This window comes from Triticum aestivum, chromosome 4B (genome assembly GCF_018294505.1).
Source record: "Triticum aestivum cultivar Chinese Spring chromosome 4B, IWGSC CS RefSeq v2.1, whole genome shotgun sequence".
Classification (NCBI taxonomy): domain Eukaryota; kingdom Viridiplantae; phylum Streptophyta; class Magnoliopsida; order Poales; family Poaceae; genus Triticum; species Triticum aestivum.
In genome coordinates, this window is record NC_057804.1 from 521,671,683 (window position 1) to 521,694,194 (window position 22,512).

At 47.5% G+C, this 22,512-nt stretch overlaps 1 protein-coding gene across 1 annotated transcript; it reads left to right on the forward strand.

Moving 5' to 3' along the window:
* Positions 1 to 20,160: 20,160 nt before the first annotated feature.
* On the forward strand, positions 20,161 to 21,700 carry LOC123095101 (transcription factor RSL2). The gene is made up of 5 exons (XM_044516926.1): positions 20,161 to 20,594; positions 20,685 to 20,969; positions 21,060 to 21,128; positions 21,219 to 21,284; positions 21,387 to 21,700. Exons 1-5 carry the CDS (start codon positions 20,178 to 20,180, stop codon positions 21,480 to 21,482), a joined length of 933 nt encoding a protein of 310 aa, XP_044372861.1. The 5' UTR covers positions 20,161 to 20,177; the 3' UTR covers positions 21,483 to 21,700.
* Positions 21,701 to 22,512: the final 812 nt, after the last annotated feature.

Here is a 22,512-nt window from a genome sequence, read left to right on the forward strand (position 1 = left end):
TTTGGTCTTCGGGAAGTTCCTGCCTAATTAAGTAGGCTAGGAATGGTTCTGTCCACGGGGCAATTACCGCCATTATTTCGTGGGCTGAAGGTGTTATTTCATCGGCTGAACCGCCGATTATGTCAGATTGTTCTGTGTTGGGTGGTGCGGTTGTTTCCGGGTTGTTATTTCCGGACTCCTCTTCCCATAGTACGGATGGCTTAAAGAGCCGTTCCAGGAATATGTTTGGAGGGACAGCGTCGCGTTTCGCGCCGATGCGTGCCAACACGTCAGCTGCTTGGTTATTATCCCGGGCTACATCGTGGAATTCGAGTCCTTCGAACCGAGCTAACATTTTTAGGACAACGTTATGATAGGCTGCCATTTTCGGATCCTTGGCGTCAAAGTCTCCATTTACTTGGGATATTGCAAGGTTTGAATCCCCGCGCACCTCTAGGCGTTGAATACCCATGGAGATTGCCATCCGGAGACCATGTAGGAGGGCCTCGTATTCGGCTACATTGTTGGAGTCCGTGTACATTATCTGAAGTACGTATTGGACTGTGTATCCGGTTGGGGACGTCAGTACGACGCCAGCCCCCTAGCCGGCCAACATTTTGGAGCCGTCGAAATGCATAATCCAATTGGAGTATGCGCTGTACTCTTTAGGGAGTTCGGCTTCGGTCCATTCAGCGATGAAGTCAGCCAAGACTTGCGACTTTATAGCTTGCTTTATAAGTTATGTCGAATGGTAAGAGCTCAATGGCCCATTTTGCAATCCTACCCGCCGCGTCGCGGTTGTTTATAATGTCGTTGAGGGGCACTTCGGAGGCCACTGTTATCGAACACTCTTGAAAGTAGTGTCGGAGCTTCCGGGATGCCATGAACACCGCGTACGCTATCTTTTGATAATGTGGGTACCGGGACTTGCAGCGAGTTAAGACACTGGATACGTAGTACACTGGTTTTTGAAGAGGGAATTTATGCCCTTCTGTTTCTCGTTCGACGATGAGCACCGCGCTTACAACTTGATGTGTTGCCGCAATATATAACAACATTGGTTCGCCCAGGTTAGGCGCAGCCAGGACTGGATTTGTTGCCAATATGGCTTTTATTTCTTCGAGTCCAGCAGTGGCAGCATCCGTCCACTCGAAGTGTTCGGTGCGCCTGAGGAGGCGATAGAGGGGCAATGCCTTTTCTCCCAAACAGGAGATGAAGCGGCTTAGAGCTGCCACGCATCCAGTCAATTTTTGTATTTGTTTGAGGTCTTTTGGAATATCCAGCTGTGAAAGAGCTCGGATCTTGGCTGGGTTTGCTTCAATTCCTCTACCGGATACAATGAAGCCCAGGAGCTTTCCAGCTGGTACGCCAAAAACGCATTTTTCTGGATTCAGCTTAATGTCATATGCTCGGAGGTTGTCGAATGTGAGGCTCAAATCGTCTACTAGGGTTTCGACATGTTTGGTCTTGATGACCACATCGTCTATGTATGCCTCTACTGTTTTGCCGATCTGGGTAGCCAGACATGTCTGAATCATGCGCTGATATGTTGCGCCGGCATTTTTGAGTCCGAAGGGCATCGTGTTGAAACAGAATGGTCCATATGGGGTAATGAATGCTGTTGCAGCTTGGTCCGCCTCCGCCATCTTGATTTGATGGTAACCGGAGTATGCGTCGAGGAAGCACAATGAATCGTGCCCTGCAGTAGCATCGATTATCTGATCGATACGGGGAAGGGGGAAAGGATCCTTTGGACAAGCCTTATTGAGGTCTTTAAAATCGACACATAGGCGCCAAGATTTGTCCTTCTTTGGTACCATTACCAGGTTTGCTAGCCAGTCCGGATGTTTGATGTCTCTGATGAATCCGGCTTCTAATAGTTTGGCTAGCTCTTCTCCCATTGCCTGTCTTTTGGGTTCGGAAAATCGCCGAAGAGCCTGTTTGACTGGCTTGAATCCTTTTAGGATGTTTAGGTTCTGTTCTGCCAATCTGCGTGGGATTCCTGGCATATCTAAAGGGTGCCAGGCAAAGATCTACCAATTTTCCCGAAGGAATTCTCGCAGTGCGGCGTCTACATCAGGGTTTAACTGTGCCCCAATGGAGGCCGTCTTTGTTGGGTCCATTGGATGGACTTGGAATTTGACTATTTCGTCCGCTGGTTTAAAAGAGGTGGACTTGGACCTCTTATCGAGTATCACATTGTCCCTGTTCACCATGGAGAACAGCGCCGTGAGCTCCTCTACTGCTAAGGCTTCGGATAGTGCCTCTAGGGCTAGTGCGGCTGTCTTGTTTTCGGCGCGGAGTGCTGTGTCCGGATCATTGACGAGAGTGATTATTCCGCCGGGCCCGGGCATCTTAAGCTTCATGTACCCATAATGGGGTATGGCTTGAAAAATTGTGAATGCCTCTCGTCCTAATATAGCGTGATATCCGCTACTGAATGGGGCCACTTGGAACGTGACCTCCTTGGACCTGTAATTGTCCGGAGAGCCGAACACCACATCAAGTGTGATTTTTCCTGTGCAGCATGCTTCCCGGCTAGGGATTATTCCTCTAAAGGTTGTGCTGCTTCGCTCAATGCGGCTCCAGTCTATTTCCATTTTTTGAAGAGTTTCCTCGTAGATGAGGTTTAATCCGCTGCCGCCATCCATGAGTACCTTGGTAAGACGAAAGTCGTCCACTATTGGACTGAGGACCAATGCGGCTGGTGCTCGGGCTGTTCAAAATTTAGGTTCGTCGCTGGCGTTGAAGGTGATGGCCGTGTCGCTCCATGGACTTGTTGTTGCTACTTGGTAGACTTCGGCGAGGCTGTGGATTGTTCGTTTCCGCATATTATTTGATGCGAAAGTCTCGAAGACTGTTGACACCATACTGGTACTGTTAGAGTGGTTCTCTGGGGTTAGAAGCTCTTCGCCACTTTTGGCTACCTGCCGTAGTATCCAACATGCTCGAAGGCTATGTGTTGGAGTGGCGCCTTCTGTACTGTGAATTTTACAGGGTCCGCTGAGCCACCCCTTCAGTACGGTTCCGTGCCCTTTATGGGGTTTTTGCTTTTTGGTTTTTGTACCTGGTGCCTGAGTATGATGCACCCTTTTGTTTCGGACTAGGGTTGTATTCGGAGCCGGATTGTCCCAAAACTTAGTTTCGGTTTTCCGGAAACTCTCCATCGCACAGTACTTGCGTACTATGGACGCCAGGTCGGCGAATCGTGTAATTTCACAACGACTTACGGCGTTCAAGATTCCCTTGTCCATGCAATTATTGCAGAAAATTGAAATTGCGCTTTCCTCACGGCAGTCTTTTATCCTGTCCATAACTAGGAGGAATCTGGCCCAGTAAGGATGTACTGTTTCAGCGGGCTCTTGCCAGATTTGAGATAGATCGCATATTTTTGGGTGGGTGGGTGGAATTGAGTCCGGAACCTACCCATCTCGAGGCTCAAGGGCCGGAAAGTTTCAGAATTTGGAAGCTTGGATTGCTGGACGTTGTCCAACGAGTCTGGTCCGATGCCTGACTTTAGGTTCAGTGCTTGATCGACGTCCGTCCCTCCGCGGAAATCCGGCATGGAGGGTTCGGGAGTCCGGACATAACTAGTTTTTAATACAGAAGAGGAGCCGCCGCTTTGTTCCTCTACCACCGCAATGTGGTGGGTAACCTGGGGAGAGTTAATCTCTCTCAGATCGGTTTTAAGCCCAATCTGGTTGTAGTCTATAGCGACTCCCAGGGCGGCGATGCGATCCAAGAGCTCGTTTACGGAAGAGAGCTCCATTGGATCCAGCTGCTCGACGAATTCCGAGTTGACGTGAAGATTGCTTTCGATGACCCGAGAGGTCATCATCGAAGCGGTGGCCGAACGGGCGGTCATGAGAAAACCGCCTAGCCGGATAGTTTGGCCGGCGGCCAAAGCTCCTTCGGTGATGGTACCGTCTTTAAAGACGGGAAGAGGCATCCTTCCTGATCGTGACGGCACAGAGGAACTCTCAATGAAATTACCAATGTCGGTGTCAAAACCGGCGGATCTCGGGTAGGGGGTCCCGAACTGTGCGTCTAGGCGGATGGTAACAGGAGACAAGGGACACGATGTTTTTACCCAGGTTCGGGCCCTCTCGATGGAGGTAAAACCCTACTCCTGCTTGATTGATATTGATGATATGGGTAGTACAAGAGTGGATCTACCACGAGATCAAGGAGGCTAAACCCTAGAAGCTAGCCTATGGTATGATTGTTGTAATGGTTGTTCGTCGTATGGACTAAAACCCTCTGGTTTATATAGACACCGGAGAGGGCTAGGGTTACACAGAGTCGGTTACAATGGTAGGAGATCTACATATCCGTATTGCCAAGCTTGCCTTCCACGCCAAGGAAAGTCCCATCCGGACATGGGACGAAGTCTTCAATCTTGTATCTTCATAGTCTTGGAGTCCGGCCGATGATGATAGTACGGCTATCCGGACACCCCCTAGTCCAGGACTCCCTCAGTCCTCTTTGTAGATGTGATGGTAGGATGACATCATAGTAGTTAGGTGTGCTGCCTTTTGGGTATCTGATCATGCATGTCTATGTTGTTTATCTTTCAGATGTGTTTCTTTGTCTGCTGCTTGAATTGTTGCTCTCCTGTCAATCTGCAGATGAATTGGTAATGTTGCGTATAAATGTGGGGTTCTAGGAGTATGAAATTTACGGTGAACATGCAATGAACAAGTCAAGAGTTAACCAGGTTGCTCCTTTCAAGGAGGGTTTAAGACAATGCAACAGGCAGATGATGAGTATCACAAATTCCTGCTCGAAGAGAACAACAGTGATGAAGTTTGCAAGGTTGTGGCTGGAAAAACTTTGTCATTGTGGTAAGGTTGCTGCTCAATTTAGGTTGTGCGGGCTGAAGAAATTTGTCATCATGGTCCGGTTCGTTGTGATTCTGATGGTGTTTTACTCTTGTGATCGTATGTAATGGAATGAACACTTGTTAGAATGGTAATGGTAAGCTCATCATATAGGGTACAAGGTTAGTAAAAAACCAGTCAAATCTGTGCAACCATAAAACATGTAGTGCATCAGAACACCCATACGCAGACAACCGAACACGGGGCAGAAATTGTTGCCTTGATGCAGGGAGGCAATATGCAGACAACCAAACTATATGCAGAACATGCTTTCAAGCCGGCATTAGCTCAGAGCATCTCATATGAACCACAGATACAAGGAGCAAAAAACACAATGCAAGCAACCAAACAAAGCCTTTCAGCTTCAGTAGGATTAAGGGACGCCAAGTTCCATCTAAAAAAAGGAGGCACTGTTCAACATATCACATATTCGACAAGAAAAAAATATTCAATATAGGTCACATACTGTCGCTGAAGGTGGACAACTACTTGGGCACAAATTGAAATGCATTGCTTCTCCGTGAAGGGTGTTTCGTTGCTTCTTGTGTCGGCCTTATTCCCGTTCGCGCCAAAAAACGGCAAAAGAAAGATGCGGCCTGAAAGCACGAAGTCGAGAAAATTGCAAAAAACCACCACAATTAGGGACGCGATTTCACAAAACCGCCACCATTCGTTTTTTTTTTCAAAAAACCACCACGTTTGTGCTGATAGTTTTCAAATAACACTGATCAAGCATTTTGCCGCGTCTGATAGCAAACCTGACCGGTTGGGCCTGCTGTCAGGTGCCACATGGACAGGGGGCGACGGCGGCCGTCAGGCGCCGTTAGACGGTGTCGCACAAAACCTAACGACCCAATCCAGAGCATCCAGTTCCCCCTCTCCTCCCCCGATTCCCCCCTCCCCCCATGGCGACCGGCGGCGGCGGCGGCGGTGTCGACAAGGACGACCCCCACCTCTCCATCCTCGATTCCGCGGTCCTCTCCGCCCTTCGTAGCTCGCCGACGGTGCTCCCTGCTCCTGCTGGCCCTGTTCGATCCGCCATTGCCGGCGTCGATGAGCCCGGCGAGGAGGTCAGCAGATTCAAAGTGAGCTCCGACGACCTCGAGTCCAGGGCGGCGGCCAATCTGGCCCAGGTGTGGAAGGCCAATCCAGGGCATAGCCATCAGTACACATTCGGCCTTGGTGGCGTGGAGTGAGTTTTCCCCCTTTCCAGTTATTTGCATTGCGATTCTGGTAGTGTAGGTGAACAACTGATGTGATTTAGGTACAGTAGTTATAAGATTTCCTTTGTTTGCAGCTGAATGTAGGAATTAGGGCAGTGCAATTAGGGTTTGTAGCTCAATTAAGGAATTAGGGTTTGTAGTTGTAGAATTGTTAACTGAATTGTAGCTGAATTAAGGAATTAGTTTTTCAATCCAGGAGTTAGGGTTGTAATTGTGCAATTGGTGTTCAATTTGCTATGAACTGAATTTTCTTAACTGAATTATCTTAACTGAAACAATTGGGTTTTAATTGTTAAATGAATTCTCTAAGTTTACTGAATTTGCTGTGAAACAATTAGGTTTTAATTGTTAAATGAATTCTCTAAGTTTAATGAATTTGCTGTGAAACAATTGGGTTTTAATTGTTAACTGAATTCTCTAAGTTTACTGAATTTGCTGTGAAACAATTGGGTTTTAATTGTTAACTGAATTCTCTAAGTTTACTGAATGTGCTATGAGCTAAATTTTCTTAACTGAATATGTGGTTTGCTTACTTTTGCAGTTTGGATGAAGATGAACCTTGGGATCTCAGGTTCCATTTTCAAGGTTGTGACAACCTGGAAAGGACCATATGTGAATCTGATATCACATACATCAATATGTTAGCTATTATTGGGATTGAGGGGTATGATCAGAAGGACTGAATGTATTATGTGAAGCAACATGGTGTGGGAATGGCAGGCATGAAGCAAATCAAATCTGAGGAAGATGTTGAAGAAATGCTGATATTATATGAGGACAAGAGGTGTGTCAATGTCACAGTGATGAAAGGAAGAGAGTCTGACATGGAAATGAACATTGGAGATGGATGTGAGCAGCAGATTCCAATTTCTGAGATTGGTTCTCCTAAGGTATATAGTGTAGATGATGCATGTGTGATATATCAAACTCAGACTTGTGAACCATAGCCAGAAGATTCTTATGGTGGATATCTTTTCACACAGGAGAGTTGCAATGTTAGAAGTGGGAAGGACATAACAGGTATCAAAGTATTAGATGACTTTCTTAATGAGTTTGCTGACATACCAGTAGTGCATGAAGAAGATTACATGGAAGAGGACAAGGGGGAAGAGGTGCAAGAGGAAGAGGAGGAAGGAAAAAACAACAGGAAGATGAGCTAGAGGAAGAGGAAGATGAAGATGATGCAGACTTAAATCAGAAAATAAAAGAATTGAAGAGGAAGAGGGTTTTTGAAGGTGATTGTGAGCCAGAAGACTTATTCTGTGAGAATGAGGAGGAGGAGGATGGAGAGGGGTTTGTTCAGGCACCACCTGTGCAGAAATTGCCTGTTAGAAGAGGTCCAACAGATAGAGCACATTGCACTTCACAAGCTGAACTTGAGGGAGACTACATTCCTGTATCTAATGAAGATATGGATGAACTTTATGTTGATTCAGATGAAGAAGTAGTGGTGCATTGTCCCACATCTGGAAGAAAGTCCAGGGCAAAAAAGAGGAAGGCCAGGATATGGTATGATGAGAATAGACTTGTGCCAGAACAACAAATATGTTGGCATATGTGTTTTGTTGATGTTTACTAATTCAGAAGAGCACTAGTTAACTTGCATGTGACACAAAGGAGGAACTTCCATTACCACAGGAACAACAAAGACATGATCATAGTTGATTGTCTTGAGGAAGGCCGCCCCTTTCACATGGTTGCATCTGTGGTTGCAAATGAGAAAACATTCAGCATTAGGAAGCTGCAACTAGAGCATACTTGTGCTCCAAGTGGTGAGAATTGCAAGGTTCCTGCTAGGTATGTGGCCAAAGCTGTTGAAGACTACTTCAGGACTGACCCCAGAGCAAGTATTGAGACTGTCATAGACAAGACAAAGGAGAAGTATGGTGTGGAGGTTGGAAAGATGAAGGCTTATAGGGCAAGGCAGCAAGCTTTGAATGTTGTGCAGGGTGACCAGGAAGCACAATATACTAGAATTAGAGACTATCTACAAGCTGTTTTGGACACAAATCCTAGGAGCATATGCATTGTGACAACTAGGGTGGTGAAAGAGCATCCAAGCAAGAATCCAAGATTTCATAGACTTTTCATTTGTCTAGCAGCTCAAAGGGAGGGGTTTCTCAATGGATGTAGACCTTTCATTGGTATGTGTTAGCTCTCTTATTTGTCTTTTACCTACACACTATTGCTATGTTTCTAAGTTTTATTTTTTTAGGTCTAGATGGTTGTTTTGTGAAGTTAAACACAGGTCAACAGATCTTGGCAGCTACTGGCAGAGATGGAAACAATAATATATTTCCTTTGGCCTTTGGAGTAGTTGAGAAGGAGGACACCCCTACTTGGTGCTGGTTTTTAACTTAGCTCAAGATTGTTCTTGGTGGTGAATCAGGACAATTTGGCAATTACACAATAATTTCAGACAGGCAGAAGGTAATGTCCATAGCATATTCCTTGAGATTTTCATTGCACACCGTAGTTCTTGTTGCACACCATAGTTCTTGTTGCACAACTTAGTTATAGCAAACTTAATTAGTATTTTCATTTCTGAAACCAGGGTCTGCTTAATGCCATTGACCAAATATTTCCTAACTGCCCTCAAAGATATTGTTTAAGGCATATTTATGCAAATTTCCAAAGTGCTGGATTTAGAGGAGATGAGCTTAAACAATATATGGATGCAACAGCTTATTCTTACACTAGGAATGGGTTTGAAGAAGCAATGGAAGAAATTAGAAAGGAAAGTGAGGATGCTTGGGTCTGGCTTAAGAAAATTCCTGTAGAAACATGGGCTAGATATGCTATGGACACCAACTATAAAACTGATCTAGTAGTGAACAACATTAGTAAGGTGTTCAACAGGATGATTTTGGATATTAGGGGCAAACCCATTAAAACAATGGTTGAAGGGGCTAGGTCCAAATTGATGGTGAAGTTCAATGAAAAAAGAAGTGGGGGCAGAGTGCTAGATGGACAATAACCCCAACATATACAGAAATGCTAGAGGAGTCCAAAGAATGGGCTAGGAATTGCAAGACTTTGATGGCTGGGCCAGATCTATATCAAGTAAATAGTGGTGAGAAATCATATGCAGTTGACTTGAAGAAGTGGACATGTGGCTGCAGAAAATGGGACATGAGAGGTGTACCATGTAACCATGTTGTCTCTGCCATCTACAAATCAAAACAGCAGCCTGAAGATTTTGTACACCAGTTCTCAAGAAGCCTATGTACTTATAAACTTACAAGCCAATGATTTACCCTGTTCCTGGACCTGACCTATGGAGAAGAACTGATTCAAGAGACATAGACCCCCCTGTGTTCCATAGGAAGAAGGGAAGAAACCAGACTCAGAGAAGGAAGGGCCAGTTTGAAGTACCAAAACCCAAAGACACTTCAAGAATTGGAACTATAACTTGCAGCAACTGTGGAAAGCAAGAGCATAGGTACACAAATTGTGGTGATCCTTTGAAGCCAGCACTTGCAGCTAGGAAGAACAAGCATAAGGTCCTCAATTTAATAGCTTTTGCATCAAATTTATCTTTTATATCTCAATGAACAACTAATGCACACCTTTGTTCTATTTAAATTTTGTATCAGGAGAGAAGATCTGCCCCTACAGATGCAAGAGCTCCAAGAGCAACATCTGGTGGAAGAGTTGCAGCTGAACAGCCTGCTCCAACAGCTGCTGCAAGTTCTAGGGCTGCATCATCTGCTCCCAGGCCTACTTCTGCTTCTGCTGCAAGAGCCTCTTCATCAGCAACAACAGCCAATGCAGCAACTGCTCCCAGGCCTGCTTCTGCTGCTGCTGGAAGAGCCTCTTCATCAGCAACAACAACCAATGCAGCAACTGCTCCCAGGCCTACTTCTGCTGCTGCTGCAAGAGCTTCTTCATCAAGAGCTAGATCTTCATTTGCTCCTCCAAGGACTGCTACTTCTACTATAGCTCAATCTGCTTATGGAAGGGTGAGGAAGAGGCCTAACAGACTTAGGGATTACTTCTATGCTAGTGGAAATTAGAGCATATCTAGCTGCTGTGCTTGTTGTGCTGCTGGCATGTCTTTTGGAGAAAAACTATGTGCTTCTTGTCCTGCTGCCAAACTTGGCTTTTGGAGAAAACTATGTGCTTGTTGTGCTGCTGGCAAGTTAGAACTTGCTGAATGCTGCTGCCAAACTATGTGTCATGTTGCCAAACTTGTTATGTTGTGGTGCTGTCAAGTTAGAACTTGGTGTAATGTTAGCAACCTATGTGAACCATGTTGTTTGTTGTGAACCTGATGTCATGTTATGGTGTTGTTCAACTAGATGGCTTCACATTCTGTTGAAAATGGTGTTGTTCAACTATATGGCTAGGGGTATGCTAACCATAGTGGTTGATGCCTCTCGTCGACGGTTGTCGAGAGGCTAGGGGTATGCTAACCAAAGTGGTGGATGCATTTCATCGACGGTTGTCGAGAGGCTAGGGGTATGGTAACCAATGTGGTGGATGCCTTTCATCGACGATTGTCGAGAGGCTAGGGGTATGCTAACCATAGTGGTGGATGCATTTCATCGACGGTTGTCGAGAGGCTAGGGGTATGGTAACCAATGTGGTGGATGCCTTTCATCGACGGTTGTCGAGAGGCTAGGGGTATGCTAACCATAGTGGTGCATGCATTTCATCAACGGTTGTCGAGAGGCTAGGGGTATGGTAACCAATGTGGTGGATGCCTTTCATCGACGGTTGTCGAGAGGCTAGAGGTATGCTAACCATAGTGGTGGATGCCTCTCGTCAACGGTTGTCGAGAGGCTAGGGGTATGCTAACCATAGTGGTCGATGCCTTTCATCGACGGTTGTCGAGAGGCTAGGGGTATGCTAACCTTGGATAACCCTATCCTCTCGAATACCGTCGACCAAAGGCATCCACCACTTTAGTTTGCGTAACCCTACCCTCTCGACAACCGTCCACAAAAGGCATTCAATAAAAAGGTTTGCATATCAAAACACAATTCCATATGAGCAAATTCAACTAATATCATAGCTCCAAACACATATATAGTTCAACAAATATTCCATTGCACATTACAACATAGTCTTCACACACCACCATACATAGTTCAACATCATAATACTAAGGTTCATATTGGACCCCAATAGTCTTCACACCACACCATACATAGTTCAACAAATAACAACCAGCAAGGCACAACACATAATACCAACAAACATCATACTTTACTCATTGCAAATTTCACTGATTTTCCTTATCTTCATCTTGTTCTCCTCCCCGGCCTTAAGCAAATCAGCTATGATATACTCAAGTCTTTTCTTCTCTTTCTTCAACTGTTCCATACCTTGCTCTGCTACAACATTCTTCCAATTACTAACCAACTTGCTCTGCTTGATCACTTGGAGTGCTGTTTTCAGTTCCATATTCTCTTTCTCTAACCTAGCCCTTTCTTCCTGGGCTTCAACTACAACACTTTCTACATCACCATCCTGCATAATCTTCTGGTAATTCTCCTTCATCACATTCTTGTGAACTGTTGCAAAAAAATTGCTTGTTTCCTTGATGTGGTTGTGGTGCTTCTCCTGGATTAGCCTCTTCTCTTCTCCAAGCTTCACTATGAGATTTTCTTTGGATTCATTCTCTTTGCTACTCTGCTCATACATATCCCAAAGTTTGCGAAGTGCATTTTTCATGGGTTCTGGCCACTGTGGGTCAATCCACTGAACCAGACCACAATTGTCTCCCTCCTGTAATAATAATAATTAATAACCATTTACTAAAACCTGCCTAATTCAGTGAGATAGCAGGACAGGGTATTAACAAATTTGTTCTAATGCACACCTTTGTTCTAATTAAAATGATGGAACAGATAACAAATTTAATAGCAGGACAACAAAATATTTTCAGTTAACATAGTAAAACCTGCCAAATCTCATCTAACAAATATATTGAGTTAACCATTCATTTCACCTGCCAGATTAATTCATCAAAACAGCAAATAATACGCCATTTTAATATAACTAAGTAAACTGCTGTCAGCTAACAAACAAACCTACATTCAGTTAACCTGCAACTAACCTCATTACCACATCCGTAAAACCTACGGCCAGTGTTGATTCCTTGAAAAACAACAGCCCTGTGCACAGCCTGCTTGTGGCAGCACACCGGTCCTCCGGCAACAATGCCACACCACTCGGGGTCAACAATGGTATGCGGGATCTACAATAGTGCAATATAACTCATATATACTACCAGAGCTCAAATCAATGAAAAGCAAAGCTCAAATCGATGGAAACCCTAACCCTAATCCACGGGCAAATCATACTCACATATGTTTCGTCGTCGTGCGCGTTGAAGAGGGGTGACACAGAGTCCTCGCTGCTGGTTTCGCCGTCCTTCCAGTCGACCATGGCTGCGGCGGGTTTCGGCCGGCGGCGAGAAATGAGCGGCGGAAGAGACGGGAGACAGAGACTGGATCGAGTGCGAGGGGAATGGACGGCTGGGTTCGGCTGCACCAGGCTTTGTGCGACGCCGTCTAACGGCGCCTGACGGCCGCCGCCGCCCCCCTGTCCACGTGGCACCTGACAACGGGCCCAACCGGTCAGGTTTGCTATCAGACGCGGCAAAACGCTTGATCAGCGTTATTTGAAAACTATCAGCACAAACGTGGTGGTTTTTTGAAAAAAAAACAAATGGTGGCGGTTTTGTGAAATCGCGTCCCCAATTGTGGTGGTTTTTTGCAATTTACTCCATGAAGTCAGAAACCCACGTATCTACGCTTCCGCTGCAGATATTGTACATGTACATGTACGTGCGAGACCGCGTCGAGAGACGCAGGACCAGCTCGCCAGAGCAGCCAAAAAAAATCCCCCCCCCCCCGCGTCGTCCGCTCCTGGGCGACACGGGGGCGAACCCCTAGATCCGGCGCCAGGCACCCCCGCCCGCCTCCTCTTCCCTCCGCTGTCGTCGGCGGCCGTCCCGGGCTTCGCCCGTGCGGTTGCTGGTGGCGGCGGGGCGTCCCTGCGTGCTCCCCTGCCCGGATCTGCGCCCCATCTCCTCCCGACGGCGACCCTTCCTCTCCAGCATCCTCTCCTGGCGCGGTGCTCGGCCCCGGAGCTGGCCTCTGCGGCGTCGGCCATGGCGGCTGCCGTCCCGGCCGTGCTTCGGGGTGGCTTGAGATCCAGCCGCCCGTCTGGCCGCCATGGTGGCCTTCCTTCCAGATCCGCGTTGGTGGCAGCCTGTGGTCCTTCTCTTGACCGGCAGGGGGACGACTAGGGGATGTGGCCCCTCTGCTCGGCCTGGGCGTGCTGCCCCTGCTCCGGTTCTTGGGGTTGCCCTCCGGCTGGATCTGGGGTTTTTGAGCGCCGCATGCCCCCTTCCCCGGTGGATGTGGTGGTGGTCTGGTCCACCGTTCTGGCGTGGTGCCGGGGCTGCTCCCTGTGTTGGTGGAGATGCTCATGGTGGGTGGATGCCGGGGCGGCGGCCTCGGGCTGTGAGGGCGGCGCCGGCTCTACGGCGAGCGGCGGCCGCGAGGGCTGTACCGCAACCTCGGTCGTGCGGGCGACGAGGTTGTGGCGAGCGTGCTCTGTCTGGTGAAGATCGACTCCCTCCGCTCGCAGATGCACCCACCGGCCTGATCCGGCCATGGCGGCTTTGTCGCGTCGGCTCGTGCTCTCGGGTTCGGGTGGTTGGGAGTGGAGTGTGGGACCGGGGGAAACCCTTGGCCTTTGGTGGCTACGGTGAGGCCGTCTCCATTTTCTTGGAGTCGGTCCCCTTCTTGGAGGCCTCGTCGAGATCCCCGTCTGCTTCCTTCTTCCACGCTCCTGCATGGGGCGAAAGTCTTAGATCCCCTTGTGGGCGGCGGCGACGTGTCGACGTCGTTCCCTTCTTGGAGGCGTCTTCTGGGGTTCGTGGTAGTGTGGATGGTGCTTTTCTGCTTGGTGAGGGCAGTGTGGTGTCGAGATGTTCCTTGTTCTTCGTCTTCTCTGTGCGGTCTTCATCTTGTGTAGGCGCTCTTCAGCTTGCGTCTGGTTGGGTGGCTGCCCAGGTGGTGGTGAGGTCGTGGGATCCTAGCAGAGGTGCTGCTCTGCTCCCTCATGCCCGAGCTGCCAGGTGGCATTGTCCATTCGGCTCTAGGGTGAGCACTCTACCTTCCGACGGTTCGGCGCCCTTCGAGCCAGGGCGAGAGGATTGTTGTCTTCTTCGGAGGTAGAAGCGAGTGGCTTGTCGCCCTTGGCATGTTCTGCGGGAGTAGGCGAGTAGAGGTTGGTTGTCGATGCTGGTTTTCCTGCCCTCACCCTGCTGCTGGTGTGGTTTTGCTCATGGCGTCTGACCTTGGTAATCTTGGCTAGGCTCCTATTACTATCTCTTGTTTGCCTGTATCACAAATAGGTCGTTAGCTGCTACAGCTCTCTGTATCTTTGCTGTTTCAGTCTCTTTCATGTTGTACGCTTTCTTGTAATCCTGGCCGGTTGATGACTTTGTTAATTCAAAGTCGGGTTAGGTTCGAGCCTTTTCTCGGGCTCGGCCGACACCTTTTCTCTAAAAAAAATGTACGTGTACGTGTACGTGCAATTGTACATGGCCGGCGGACAATTTTCTGCACCGCGCAACATGACAAGAATCTCGTCGGGAGTAGACCAAATATATGGCCCCAGTTTTCTTCTCATTCTTTTTCGTATATGGTTGTTGGACGTGGCTATAACGTGGCTCTGTTTTCATATCTGGCTGCGGTCTTGTCGATCGTACGTTAACAATTTAAACTACGCAAAGACCAGGGACGCAGTGCCAAGGCATGCAGCTGTCGATCGCCAATTGGCTCCGAACCCTACCGGAAACTGTAGGAAAATATTCAGAGGATAAAATACTGTAATGTCGCCGAAGTACAGATTTGCCAGCTCGAAAAGAAAGGAAGAAACGACAAGTTTATACATTTATCCCAACGAGAAAGCTATGCAAGTACAAATATTTGCAAAAATAAATACGCATGTGATCACATTTGGATTTAAGGACCGATTAAAGTTGTAAACAAGTAGTACCCCCGGGGACATCCGATTAAAAGAGTTGTAAACAAGTAGAAACATTCGCTTATTTTCTTCTTCTTAGCTGTTACAATGGCAACTCGACTAAGCTCGAAAGTTCAGTCTGGTACAGCTAGTGGGGGTGGGGGTTTGACAGCAATATACTTGGCTATATATTGTGGTTTGTGAAATAGTGCAAGTAAGATATGAAGAAAAGGAAATATGTTCACAAGGTGTTACAATTTTGTTTTCCGAAACAATGAATTGTAGGGAATATGAGCAGTTTTCCATATATTGTATTTCAGCAATACAATAGATAAAACATGATGAACATAGCAGCCATGATAATCGGACCAACGGGAGTACTAAGAGCATGTACATCGGACTGGACAAATGTGAACCCTTAAACGTCTGTGAGTGCATCCAGACGCGTCCGTGGACAACGCCAGCCCGCCCCTTATTTGTCACGCAAACACATGCCCATAGATCATATAACACACAACCAATTAATCACCAATTCAATAATTCAACAAACCAATATAATCCACAATTCAACCTTTCAATACATGCCAAAATTAAATTCATCAATTCATACATAGGCGATACACGAATGAATCAATCGGCTCTCTTGTTGTGCACATTGATCTCCTTCCTCTCGTTGTCGAACCACTTCTTGTTTTCCTCATTTCAAGAGGTTAGTATCCTGCAACATGATCCTAGAATCCTCCGTGTCCCTCACAAGCCTTGGCTTCTCTTTCTTGAGCTCAATTAATTCCAATGTCTTTGCCTTTTCAAGCTCCCATTTTCCCCATTTTTCTTGCTTCCCTATTTCTATTTTCTCCCTCTCAATGCTCAACCTCTCCTGCGCCCTCTCTCGGCCGAACAACAACCTCTTCCTTTACACATCCAAGAAGAGCTTGTACCTCTCCTCCTTATTCTCCTTGGTGGAAAAAAATGTCTGTCCATGTGATAAACATTGTTCTTACCACGCCGTCACGCGTGGCCCACTCCTTCTCCCAGTTCTTTCCCATCACTTGTCGTTCCTCTTTGCCAGGACCTTTTGTCCCCCCGAACCTCCACTTGGATCATCATGTCAATCCAATTCAATAAATTGATGGCGTCTTGAGCCATCGTTGTTCTTCATCTTATTGGTGGGGTTCCTAAGCGCATCATAAGGGGTTTGCCACTTCGGTTTTCCAATCAATTTCGACCAAATGGTACATAGTGAATGATTTTTTCTCAATTTGCTGGTACAAAGTGGCGGCCAACCCCATCTAGCAAACAACAATCACTCAAGATAATATAAGAAATGAAGCAAACAATATAGATGATGACAATATGAAGCAAGTCAAACTTAGATGGCTTTGGATTCCAACGCCACTTTGGTTTTGGCCAACCACATAGAAACCGAAAAACTTGTTCATGGACTCTTAGATGGTGGCCCATCTATGTTGGAGAGAGCCCTCATTGCAGGTGGTATGGATGGGATAGCAATTGCCTCCACATAGTGCTTGTGTTCATGATAATGTTTGTGGATTTTTCGCCAATACTTTGTGCCATTTTACTCGGTTCCACAAACATGATCCATCCTTGTGGCCAACCAAGCTTCACACAACAACACATCTTCATGGTTTGTGAATGTCGGTCCTCTTTCCTTTGGTGCCTTCCTTTTTTAGTGCCCGATGTTTGCCCAACATCAAACAAAAGGTCATCGGTATCAAGTAATAATGTGGAGCCTCATGACCATCATTTATCACGTTCATCCTGATGTGTCCTTAAAGATGCATCACAATGAAAGAAACATCAAAAAATTGATCTGACGAAGTGCCCAATGCAGCTTCCTTCTTCGTTGCTTTGTGGGCTCTCTGTCTGGCACGACGCTCTCTCCAGGCGACAGTCTTCACCTTCTCATGACGGTTGGGACCCCCACGGACTCGGTCGAGCCATCATCCATGGCAGCAGGGGATGTTGTAGTGGACATCCACATCTAGGACTATGGCATCGATGAGGAGCAAGGGTGGAGGAGGGCGAGGAATCATCGATAAAAGAGAGGGCGACCAACTTGGTGAACTTGGTTAATTTGGAGTGATTTGGAGTAGGTCCAGCCTGTCGGGTCCGATGTGGCCGCATCGGGGCATGTCCGGATGGCCCAAATCCGCCCCACATATGGGTTGAATTTGAGGGGTGCCGGACAACCCAGACGTTTAGGAGGGAAGGGGGTCAATTGTAGATGCTCAAAACAAACTAGACATGTAATCTAGTACGTAAAACAAATATAATAGGTCTAGATCAAATGCTAGTACCAAAGTCCCAAAAGTGATTCCTAAAAGAAGTGATAAGAGCATATACAATGTGCTGGATGACGATGTGTTTGTAGTGGCAGCAGCGTCAACAGTCGTAGACATCATTGAGGAGGCAGTTATACGCGACAATGTCGAAGGAGATGTGTAGTGGTCTGATTGGCCTATTATCCCTCATGGTGGACGTTGAGAAGCGGGATGGAAAAGTCTTAGGCGGCATAAAGCTTAGTAAACGAGGGGTGGTCTTATGAGTCTTGTGTTTCATGAGACGTGCAAAGGAGCAACGTCGAAGGAGATACGAGTAGTGGTCTCAAAGGCCTGCTCTCCCCCTCACGGTGGACGTTGGGAAGGGGTATGGAGAATTATTAGGCGACATCAAGGTCAGTAACCGATAGGCAGTCTCATGCGCGTGGTGCTTGATGAGACGAACAGAGAAGTGACCCTGGGTAGAGAAATCTCAGTTCATGTTGGTGCGCCCTCTAATCCCGGCGTGAGGTCTACGAAAATTAATGAAGTTGACATCTTAGATATGTGTCTTTTTCAGTTGTGACGTCTTCTTCTCCAGGGTGATGGTCTGAATGGACCATGGACTTGATGACTTCTCGTCCGTGATCAACAAAGATAGGTTGGCTTCGCCGATGAAGCAACATGTGGCGATGTCATCATCCCATTCAAGAGGAAGAAGAGGTCGACCCCCATGGGACTGATGCAATTTCATTGTTTTCTTGGATTGTTTCTACTGCGGATTTGGTTAATATATCTGAATGCTTTTTTGAAATAAAAAATATATGCAAAAGGACAATCTGTTTACACGATGTTTTCTTGACCATGCAAGAGATGCATGTATTCATTAGTTAGAAAAAAACTACAAGGCCAGTGGAAGGAGGTATGTAGTAAGACTATATTGTGATTTGTGCAAACAAAAGAATACAAAATTTCTACTAATTTGAACTTCCCTCCATACCTACCCAAGATTGGCTCTGAACCGTTCTTTCTCCCCAAACTCTAGAGAGAGGCAATCTCTGGGCACAACATACCACCACTTCTCCACTGGTAGGTCGCCACACCCTCCTCTGCCGCTGCTACGTCAGTGCGGGAGTGCGGGGAGGCCCTGTTTTGGTGTTTCAAGTAGGCGCCTGTTGTCCGTTGCTTCGGCCCTTTTTGGTAGTGGTGGCGACAATTCACAATAAAATCATAGTAGGCGGCATCTGGCCATCGAATAATCTTTCCTCGGGCCTTCCCATATCGGCGGTCTTGTCTATAGCAGCATTGATGGTTTGCGAGCACATATTCCCATCGTATGTTCTAAACACAAAGGCTAGTTTTCACAGGGTATATCACACAACAGTGCTGCGGTGGATTCCTTTTGCGGTCTGGTCGTCCGGCCTAATCCCTTTTACGTCGATGCACTCTTCGATACCAGTGTGGGGCCTACGAGGGTTAATAGAGGACCCGTCACTCTTCCGGTAGTGACGACTTCTTTTTCTAGGGCGATGGTCCGGGAAGACCGTGGCCTTGATGACTTCTCGTCCGCAATCAATAACGATAGGTTAGCTTCATCTACCATTCGAGAGGGAAAGAAATTGTCAAGCACCACGGACTTTGATGTATTTTTTTAAGGTTGTTTGTACTACTGGTTTGGGTAATAGATCCGAGTGCTTTTTTCTAAGAACAAGAAAAGATACGCAAAAAGGGTATATTTATTAGATAGAAAGAAATTACAATAGTACCAAAGATGGCACAACACAATGTTGTTTGTGGAGACACTGAACCAGTGGTCCAAAGTTGTTGTTCCTTTGCCACAGTGAACAGATAATGCATAGACATTGAACAGAGAGACTAGCTACCAGACAAACACACAAATGAAACCACACTAATCCAAAGCTTGCACTAATCACGAACTGCCGACCAAATTATTTATGTATTCACTCTTCCCTCCAATTTTAGCCAACAAACTAATAAAAAACATCAAAGAAGAAAATAAAATGCAAGCCCTGAACTCCCTGCAGAGGAGGAGGCAAAAGATCAGAATCAATGATTTGAAAGCAGCAAAAACAGAAAAATGCTCGTGGAGGGAACTCTTCCGCACGATCTTTGCCAACCCCTGCACAACCATCGATTGCCTTTCTTTCTTTAATCCCCAAGTCCCAACTACAGTCCTACCATCCGTGTTTCTCGTTTGGCCGAGTGATGCGTCATCCGGTTCAAATCACTCATATGAGACCACCCCCGCTGCACATTACTCTACTGGTGCTCACCCTAATCATGATCCTGATTGTTTACTCCCGCCATTATTCTTATGATAATCATCATCCTGCACTCCCGTTCTCAGTTTCTCACTCATTGCACCCTTTCAATGGTCTCACGGACGATGGATCGACGCCGTGCATATTGTATCCGCCTCGGTTTTTCTATTCCGCGGTTGCGCGAAATTCAGCGGTCGCCGGTAGCTGTCCGGCATCTCCAACTGGAACGAATGCTGCGTGTGTTAAACAATGGCGGCAAGCTGCCTTGATGTTGAAAGCGCAATGGTCAGACTTGTCTGCGCGCGGAACATTCCGTTTGTGAACCCCCAAGATCGCGAGTAGCCCCACAATCAGCTACTGGTATAAATATCTGCACACGCGTATTGGCAATTTGGCATCTACTTACAAGAGATACAACATACGTACTCAGCCAGCCGTCGAACAGCGTACGTCTCGTCTAGTCGTCTACATCGAACAATGGAGTCCTCGGAGGCGAGCTGGCACTCGTTCGACCCGTCGGTGGTGGCGGAGGACTCCGAGGAGATGGCGCGGCTGCTCGGGGTGCAGTTCTTCGGCAACGAGCAGAAGCAGCATCCCGCCGCGGCGCCGCCGTCGTCCATGTACTGGCCTGGCCAGGAGGCTGCCGACCAGTATTACACCTCGGCGCCCTACTGCATGCAGATGCAGGAGCACGCCTCGGCCGGCGCGGGTTACTACAGCCACGGCTACTACGACGGCGATGCCACTGCCATGGCCGGTAACTTCTTCGTGGCGCCGGAGGAGCAGATCATGGCCGATCCGGCTGGATTCATGGTCGATCTGAACCTCCAGTTTGACGACCAGGACGACGGCGCCGGCACGTCGGCGGCGGCGTGCAAGAGGAAGTTCGGCGACCAGAACGGCACTCAGAGCGACACGGTCGCCGTCCCGAAGAAGAAGGCGCGCTCCACGGTACCACCGGTACGTGAAAACATGTCCTGGCAGCTCTTGACATAATATGTCACAGGATCAGGGGGCCTGACGACGTGAGTGTCTGTCTGATCGATGCAGGTGCAGAGGAAGGGCAAGAGCAGCGCGCAACCCAAGAAGGCTTCGAAGGGCTCGTGCAGCCGAGGCGGCCAGGAAGAGAGCAATGGAGAGGCCAACAACAACGTGCAGAGCTCCAGCAACTACCTCTCCGACGAGGAGGGCTCGCTGGAGATGACCTCCTGCAGCAACATGAGCTCGGCGTCCAAGAAGACGTCGTCGTCGCGAGGTGACCACGGCCACGGCGGCGGCGCCAAGGCGAGGGCCGGGCGCGGAGCGGCCACCGACCCGCAGAGCCTCTACGCCAGGGTAAGTCGATCAGTAGATGCGCCAACGCAGTCGGGCACAACGTCGTGATGAAGCCTGAATATTAATCTGAAATGTTTGTGTTGTCGTTAGCAGAAACGTAGACAAAAGATCAACGAGCGGCTGAAGGTGCTGCAGAAACTCATCCCTAATGGAACCAAGGTAAGATATTTTTTTAAATCAATCATTCGAACACGACTGGAACTGTTTTTATACTGATAGAAATATCTGGGGAAATGATGATGCGGTCAGGTGGACATCAGCACGATGCTGGAAGAGGCAGTCCACTACATCAAGTTCATGCAGCTCCAAATCAAGGTCGGTTCCTGCGAAACGCTAACATATGTCATTGATCATCGGAAACTGACCCAGTGTTTTGAACAACTATATTGGTGCTGACCATTCCCCTTCCGTGCACAGCTTTTGAGCTCGGATGACATGTGGATGTTCGCGCCGATCGCCTACAACGGGTTCAACGTCGGCCTCGACCTCAAGATCGCGCCGCCGCAGCAATGATCAGCTCTGGCACCGGGTACAACGTCGGCCTCGACCTCAAGATCGCTCTGCCGCAGCAATGATCAGCTCTGGAGCCAACGAGGCTCGAGCAAAGTTCTCGGCAGTCCGCATGCAGTTCATATGTGCATTCGTGCACAATGATTCTGAAGTGTTTAGATTCTTCCTTCTTGAATTCATTTCAGTCATAAATTACAGGCGAACGCCATATATAATACAAATTGAATGATATCTTACCATTTCACCCACCCTAATTTGTCCTCGAGATGTGAATCCTGTTTCGACGGACGCTGGTAGTTTCTCCGTTGTTTTCTCGATTAATAGCCAATGGATAGGTGTAACTTAAGGTGTATGATTAAACATAAGGTCAGTCCTATCTCTCATCCTTTCATGGATTTAAGGCCCTGTTCAGTTATCGCCCGCTCCGGGAATCTGCGGAGCGGGGAAACAGCAGCTCCGCTGTTTTGAACTGCAGCTTCGCCAACCTCGCTCCCGGAGTTGTGGAGCGGAGTGGTACCGAACACGGCCTAAATTCCAACATAGCAGCAGGGAAGACAATGGTGCTGCTCACCGTTGTGCGAAGAGAGCACCTCCTAAAATTATTAGGTGATTCCCTTATGTTGGTTGTAAGACGGCGCTCTTCATTGTTGCAGCTGGATCCAATGACATATTTTGGAGTATCTTTCGCCTTCAGTACCGTTCTTTGGACGAGAGAAGCCTTATCCTTCAGACTTTCTGGACGTGTTGGTTTCCAATCTGTCATTTTATCAGAAGGTTCCGCCAATTTATCACTACTGTAGTTTAGTGTCGCTTGCTCTTGTTTGCCGCAGACCTCTATTTTCTCCCTGTTTTTCTGATTGACGATGTACATTCAGATACGTTTCCGCCAAATGATGAATAAATTTCCTTGAAGGCGGATTCTAAAAAAAAGGTCTAAGAAGACTGATAGAGAGGCACGATATTCATCATGTGTTAGATTAGCTATCCCACAATAGATGTCAGACTTTCTGTGATGGTCCATTAATGTACCATG

What these genes read in the sequence shown, in the direction of transcription:
- LOC123095101 (XM_044516926.1), top strand. Translation starts at nt 20,178, where the DNA reads ATGGCGCGGCTGCTCGGGGTGCAGTTCTTCGGCAACGAGCAGAAGCAG. An exon ending in TCATCCCTAATGGAACCAAG is followed by an intron (nt 21,129 to 21,218) that starts GTAAGATATTTT and finishes TGATGCGGTCAG; the next exon opens with GTGGACATCAGCACGATGCT. An exon ending in TCATGCAGCTCCAAATCAAG is followed by an intron (nt 21,285 to 21,386) that starts GTCGGTTCCTGC and finishes TTCCGTGCACAG; the next exon opens with CTTTTGAGCTCGGATGACAT.